The following is a 7,941-nucleotide window of genomic DNA, read 5'->3' on the forward strand; positions in this document are numbered from 1 at the left end:
GGACCCATTCTACCTAAATTAATTAAATAATTAATTAAAAAATTGGAAGACCAATAAAGAACAGAAAGGATTTGTTGAAGAAGTCTGGAAAGTAAATACTTCTTCTCCATTATTTATGCATAATAGGAAAATAGAGAATACGCACCAACACACACCATTTTTTATTTTATGCTTCTTGATTTTCATTTTATATATATGGAAAACCTAAGTGTATGCTGTCGAGCAAAACATATGAAGCATCTTATTTTGTGAAACTTTTATAATTGAGTATCAAGCAAAAGATACTTGTTTTAGTTATCAAAGATACATTAAGGTAGAATTCTAAAAGAAAAACAAATCATTAAACGAGTATAGATAGAGAATTTTGCTTTACTTATTTAATTTATTAAGTTTATATTGCATCTCATATTAGTAAGATTCGGATTTGAGACAGCAAAACTATATAGATGAGAACACTTTCAGATGCATAGAAATTTTGGTTTGAAATGAAATGACTTATTTTGAAATAACAGATTTGAGGTTTTTAATTAAGTAGATTAGATTATTCTAGCCTTACCACTTTATTTGTGCCGATATTTAGTCAAGTTAGCATTACATTACTAATATCACTTGTATAGACTTTTTAGGGTCATTTCAACAAAAATAGGTACCAAAGCCAATTTTAGCTAATATCAAACTAGTATTGGATAAAGAGTTTATCAATCACCATTGCTATTCAACAATTGGTGGTGAGGGAGACAGTGGTAAATGGTTATACAAACATTTGAAAATATAATCTTCCATCACATGCTTCAAAGGAAGCTCTCCGTAACTATCCAGAGACATGGGGGTTGATTTGATCTTATCCCAAGCCCATCTCCAGGATGAACTGCCAGATTCGATCAGGTGGTGCTCAGATATTTGGAAATCATCCAATGGATTCTGCCTCTAATGCAATCATTGACATCAAATTCTGTAAACTCCAAAAAGGGTTGCAGCAATGTGAGGCTGTGGTCGCAGGAGTCAGCTGCATCTTACCCACACACTCAACAAGCACGGTCAATAGTGATAAAATAAATGGTCTTTCCCAATGTCATCTAAGTGGGGTATTTCAGGCAATATTTAGTATGATGTGCATTTTTCACTAAATCTTTTGGGGGCATAGTTATCTAATGTTGCCGAGTCCCTGAAATTCAAAAGAATATCATTAAAGTCACCAGGTTTATTTTAATTGTAATATTTTTAATTCATAAAATATTTCTTCAAGAGAATGTTGACAGCAGCCTATATATCTTTAAAATTTTCAGTATTTGTATTGTTTTTTCTAGTATACTTTGTTTTATCAAAGTAAAAATATGTTCACAAAGTCAGAAAACCAAATTGTTTGACTTTCTAAAGATTTTTAGAACTATCTAGGAATACATCAGACTTTTTTAACATATATGTATGTTTGGTAAAAAACTTTACTTCTAATTTAGAAAAGCTTTAGCACTATTGTAAAAAGAGTTATTTTCTCATTAACACTTGTGAATAATTGAGCATATTTTTAAATAACTGAACTACAAAGCTGCATCTGAAATTGATAATAAATGTAAAAATTTTAAATAAAATAGACAAATTATACCTTAAAACAAGAATTTTATTAGAAAATACCCTAAATAGTAGATTAGGGTAAATGCATTTGTAAATTTGAATGACATGCAGCTCTTATCAAGCTACATATGGGGCCATAATTTATAATTCTTAAATGTAATTAAGTAAAAAGCAGTGGACCATGTATGCTTCACATTTTATGATAAAATAATGCAAGGCACATTCAACAGTGAAGATGTTAAATTACCCACCCCAAATGAATCTTTCTGCTCATGGTTTTTTCTTTAACTTAGTGAAGACACTTCAAATGTTATGTCTTCTCTGAAAGATGAATATTCAGCTTACTATGTCTGACATGAAGATCTGGAACGAGTATGTCTAAAGTGATATTCTGTTTTGTGTGACTTTAGAGCCATCCCCAGGGTATTAACAAATTCCCAATTCCAATAGTTGTATGAGATCACAAGTCTTTCAGATTAAATCTAGTGTCATCAACACACAGAATCATTTTGAGAGAGGACAGATGAAGTCATCTTGGAAAAAATATCCCAAACAGACAATACAGTCTGATAGTGAGTCAAAAGAGGGAGGATTGGTCTCCTCTCCTTGATGTTGGCTATAAGTGTTTACACTCCTATAAGATAATACTTGGAGCTTTTTTCAAGTAGTATTTATGACTTCTCTTCTCCTTACTTGCTGCTTTTTTGAGACTCTGCAAAATTTAGAACTATTGATCCTTACAACAGGTGTCACTTAAAGCCCAAGACTTGATTATACCTCTGATGCATTATACCCTGGGGATGACTTTATGTACCTTCTCTATTAGGTAAAATGTCTCTCTGTTTCTTAAGATGTATCTGGGTTTTTATATACATGTCTCAAAGATCAGATGTTATTTTTTTTTTGCCACAATGTTCTTCAAAGTTTACCTGAAACTTTTTGTTGATTTTCCCATAGGACTTTTTCAACGAGCAATAGCTCAAAGTGGAACAGCCCTTTCCAGCTGGGCTGTTAGTTTCCAACCTGCAAAATACGCTAGAATGTTGGCCACAAAAGTTGGTTGCAATGTTTCAGATACAGTAGAGTTAGTGGAATGCCTCCAGAAGAAGCCTTACAAAGAACTTGTCGATCAAGATATTCAGCCTGCCAGATACCACATAGCCTTTGGACCTGTGATAGATGGTGATGTCATACCAGATGACCCTCAGATATTGATGGAGCAAGGAGAGTTTCTCAACTATGATATAATGTTAGGAGTTAACCAAGGGGAAGGGTTAAAATTTGTTGAAAATATAGTAGATAGTGATGATGGTATATCAGCTAGCGACTTTGACTTTGCCGTTTCCAATTTTGTTGACAATTTATACGGCTATCCTGAAGGCAAAGATGTTTTAAGAGAGACCATTAAATTCATGTACACTGACTGGGCTGATCGGCATAACCCTGAAACCAGAAGGAAGACACTGTTGGCATTGTTTACCGACCATCAGTGGGTGGCACCAGCTGTCGCCACAGCAGACCTTCACTCAAACTTTGGTTCACCTACATACTTCTACGCCTTTTACCATCATTGCCAAACAGATCAGGTTCCAGCCTGGGCTGATGCAGCCCATGGAGATGAGGTTCCCTATGTATTGGGAATCCCCATGATTGGCCCCACAGAGTTATTTCCTTGCAATTTCTCCAAAAATGATGTGATGCTGAGTGCAGTCGTAATGACATACTGGACAAACTTTGCTAAAACTGGGTATGTACTTAAGGAGTGATGTTTCCTAGAATTTTAATAAAAAGTATCCTTTTAAGTATTTTAAAAGCAATACATATTGTGTGCCTAAATAATTTAACAGATTGATAGCAGCAATATGGCAATTTCTTTTGTCAAAAAATTAATTCTATATTATAATGTTATATTATAATTCTATATTATAGTAAAGTCACTACTGTATTAGTTCTTGTTATTTCAAAGTTTATTAAGAAAGACGTAGTCTCTTTGCATTGCTCAAAAATTATGTACGTTGTTGGGTTTTGAATTACACAGAACTTATTTTTGTTGCTGCTTAGTGGTACAAAATATTATTTCATAGTGCTTTCCAGTTTACAATAGTGTGTGCCATTTTATCTTTCCAACCACCTTCTGAGATGAAGGCAGAGACTACTAATTCTACTTTACACAGAAGGGTCCTAAGGCTTTGAGAGCTTCTTATAGATATTCTTATTTCTGATATGTAGTAGCACCAGGACTCAAATCTTCATCTGTAAGTTCCAAACCCAAGACCCTCCTTTCTATTTTTCCATGCCATTCCTACACAGACTGCCTATAAGATAACTCACATGTACACAAATATTTAAAATTCCTTTTTAAATATTGGAAGAGCTGGGAGCCTATAATCCCAATAGTTCTGGAGACTGAGACAGGAGGATTGCATATTCAAAGCCAGTCTCAGCAACTTAGTGAGGCCCTAAGCAACTTAGCAAGACCTTGTCTCAAAATAAAAAAATAAAAAGACTGTGGATGTGGCTCAGTGGTTGAGTGCTCCTGAGTTCCATCCCTGGTACCAAAAATAAATAAACAGATACAAAGATATAAAGATAAATCTTGGAGTAGATAGCATCATGTCTTTTAGTGGGCAGAGAGGTTAAGAATGTGAGACCTATTTTCGTATATTATCAAACATCTAGCAATCTGTCGGCTTTGAGATTTAAATTTCTAAATTGACCCAAGTTAATGTTAAAACACATTCAAAAGCCTTCTTGAGTCACCTCATCAATCAACATTAAACTAATGATATTTTGGTTATGGATAAAATGATCTCGTTCTCATAAGTTTTTTTTTTTTTTTTCCCTAGTGACCCCAATCAACCAGTCCCTCAAGACACAAAATTTATCCATACCAAACCCAACCGATTTGAAGAAGTAGCATGGACCAGATATTCCCAGAAAGATCAACTTTATCTCCATATTGGATTAAAACCAAGAGTTAAAGAGCATTACAGGGCCAATAAGGTGAACCTCTGGTTGGAGCTGGTACCTCATCTGCATAATCTCAATGACATTTCTCAGTATACCTCGACAACAACTAAAGTGCCATCAACTGACATCACTCTCAGACCTACGAGAAAAAATTCTGTTCCTGTCACATCAGCCTTTCCCACTGCCAAGCAGGATGATCCCAAACAACAACCAAGTCCATTTTCAGTGGATCAAAGGGACTACTCAACAGAGCTGAGCGTCACTATTGCAGTCGGAGCATCACTGTTGTTTCTGAACATCTTGGCCTTTGCAGCCCTGTACTACAAAAAGGATAAGAGGAGACATGATGTCCACAGAAGGTGCAGCCCTCAGCGTACTACCACCAACGATCTGACCCATGCACAAGAAGAGGAAATCATGTCCCTCCAAATGAAGCACACTGATTTGGATCATGAATGTGAGTCCATCCATCCACATGAGGTGGTTCTTCGGACCGCCTGCCCCCCAGATTACACACTAGCTATGAGAAGGTCCCCGGATGATGTTCCCTTAATGACACCCAACACCATTACAATGATTCCCAACACTATACCAGGAATTCAACCCTTACACACATTCAATACATTTACTGGAGGACAGAACAATACTCTGCCCCACCCCCACCCCCACCCCCATTCACATTCAACAACCAGGGTATAGCCAGATAAGAGAAACAAACTATTTTTTTTTTGATGGATTGCAGTAAAAAAATTACTGAAGATTCCTTGGCTTTCAACCTACAAGACTCTCATTATTTAAATAAGGAGGAATATTATGTGAATATACATATCAAGAACTTTGGGGGTTTTGAAAAAAATGAATTGTATATATATACACAAATCAACTCTAAAAACAAATTTCAATTGCTTGAAGCAATTGTTCTGAATGATACTTTTTCATTCACATTCAAGAATTAATTTTTTGAAGATTTAAGTTGCATAATGGAATTAGGCATGTGGAACACCAAACAGGAAAGAACTATGTCCGAAATATAAAAAAATTTAAAAACAACTATGAATATGCACAAGGGACACACCAATGGAATGTCAGATAATTTTCACCAGTTTTTATTTGGAGCTGTTTTATTGTGTAGACCATATTTACATATTTGGATAAGTACACAAAGCACCAATGCTGTTAATGGCCTTAGCAGAGGCTCATGCTGAAATTTGCCAGTAAAACAAAGGAGTTTAAAGACTGGCAGGTACAACATTATCACATAAGTGCTGTCAGTATAAAGTTGTGGGGATAAAGGAAACTGGATATTTTTAGCACGATGTGCATGATAATTTATATGCTTGGTGGCTGTGCTGCTGATTAAGCCGTAATTAAAATTCTTCTCATCCCATTGGAGTTTTTAATAGAAGCTTCCTCCATCAATTGGCAGAACCTAAAGAAGATTTTAAGGGGCAAAAGTAATTACAGTAAAATAATTCACAGTAGCTTCAATAATAGAAGGAATTAGCTATTAAAGGTATTTGAAGAAATATAGGTATAGTGGTGAATACTCGCTGATATGAATCCCAGAGAAAAATTTCCTGTGTTTTTAATGTTCTTTTCATTCCCATCTAAACGATTTATAGAAATATAGCCCTAATTGGACATGTGTTACCAGCTCTATAATTTGCTGTGGTTTTTGTTACTCTGTATTTTGTTCCTTTTGGTAAGGTGAAGTGTGTCCAAAGAGTTGTTTGAAACAGTCTTTCATGATATGAAGATGCCCCGATATTACCACTCTGATGACAGTTCTCAGTTAATTGATTTACTCATGTTGCATGGCAAAATGTTTACCAACAATAATTCAATATAAAGTTATGTCCCTCTTCACATCACTTATCTTTCTTACTGAGGTTCATTCACTGGAATTTACTCACGCAATCTCAGTAGAGTGCGACATAGATAAAGAACCTAGGAGAGTTAACACCTGGAGGATTTTAGTCTTACACATGTGTGTGATTTTAAATGAATATTCTAAGATCACAGGAAACTCTTCATTCCCCTGTTTACCAGTAATATCAGTATATCACTGACCTTTCCAAATGTTTGTATATGTAATCTGATGTACATTTATATTAAAACAATGAGATGGACTTAAAGAGCACATCCTGATAAATACTTTCTCTCTTACCTGTACTATATTTCTATTAGACTAAAGTTATGTGATTTTTTTTTACATTTTTTCAGATGACTAGCAATTTTGATAGTTTGTAAGATAATGCAAAGAACTTTCTCTGACAAACTAACTGCAGTAACAGAAACCTTTCTTTTCAGTTACTCTTTTTCAAGAATGAAAGCTTATTATACAAAAGAAAAAATTGTATACTACTTGATGGAAACAACTTTGTACATCTTGGCCATGTCACTGGTCATTGCGTGAAATAAAGATAATCTGGATAATGACTATTAGTCAAATGCTAAGAGACATGATCTTTGCTCATTAAAGAGCTAAAATGTTTATTGCTGTTTTGTCTTTTTTTACAAAACAAAAACAAGAGAAACATGACTGTCTCAAAGGGTCATTTTTCTAGACCAGTCAGGTTTTTGAAGACATATAGGTAACTTCTACAGAAAACATAATCACGTGTCTAAAGTCAATTCTTGTCTAAGATTGAAACTTTAACATTATGAATTTATAAGCTCCAGAAACTCTTGAAAAATATTAGCTTTGTATTTTTAAATACCCTTTTTGTGAAAGTGTTTTAGAAATAAAATGCCAATTGTTTTCAGTTAGAAACACAGTTTCCAATTCTGATCATCAGGGAAAAGGTCTATTGGAAAGAAATGTGCAATGTTTCATGAAATAAAAATATCTAGGTTCATAATATAAGGGTAATTAAGTTGTCATAAAATAACAGATAGAAAGTTATCCTTCTAAGAGAACTTACAATTGCTAAGCAAGACATTAAATGATACTAAAAGATAAAAGTTCATTTCAAGGATTTGCTTTGATTATAATTTCTCCTTCCAATTATGAACCATAAGAAAAATGCAGATATGGCTCCAATAAAAATCTCTGTTAGAAGCAAAAGGTCTTCAAAATCCAGAGTGGTCTACATTCAGTCTTTGCCTCATGTGGTTATGCTTTTAGACTGTGAACTGCCAATGTAAACCAATAAAAGGAATTGTTTGGCATCTGAAATATTGTTCAATCAGAAGACTGTCTTTTACTATATTGATTAAGCAAAGAATGAAAACAGAAATAGAATTGACAGCAAAATAAGAAATGTATAAATACTTTCATAGGCATTGCTTCACCTGGCAAAATCAAACTTTGTATTGTTTCACTGACGGCCAAATTTCTCCCTACCTACCTATTATTGGACCTTTATGCATACATCAAGCTGTCTATCTGTAACATAT

General features: G+C 34.3%; 1 protein-coding gene across 3 annotated transcripts in view; it reads left to right on the plus strand.

The window, feature by feature from the left end:
- Positions 1-7,218, plus strand: part of Nlgn1 (neuroligin 1) — a 677,570-nt gene extending 670,352 nt beyond the window's left edge. For all 3 annotated transcript variants that reach the window (XM_047563981.1, XM_047563980.1, XM_047563982.1), the window contains 2 exons: positions 2,530-3,319; positions 4,419-7,218. In XM_047563981.1, the coding sequence (XP_047419937.1) occupies positions 2,530-3,319; positions 4,419-5,241 (1,613 nt within the window). In that variant the 3' untranslated portion in view covers positions 5,242-7,218. The remainder of the gene's footprint in view (positions 1-2,529; positions 3,320-4,418) is intronic.
- Positions 7,219-7,941: the final 723 nt, after the last annotated feature.

This window comes from Sciurus carolinensis, chromosome 9 (assembly GCF_902686445.1).
Source record: "Sciurus carolinensis chromosome 9, mSciCar1.2, whole genome shotgun sequence".
Classification (NCBI taxonomy): domain Eukaryota; kingdom Metazoa; phylum Chordata; class Mammalia; order Rodentia; family Sciuridae; genus Sciurus; species Sciurus carolinensis.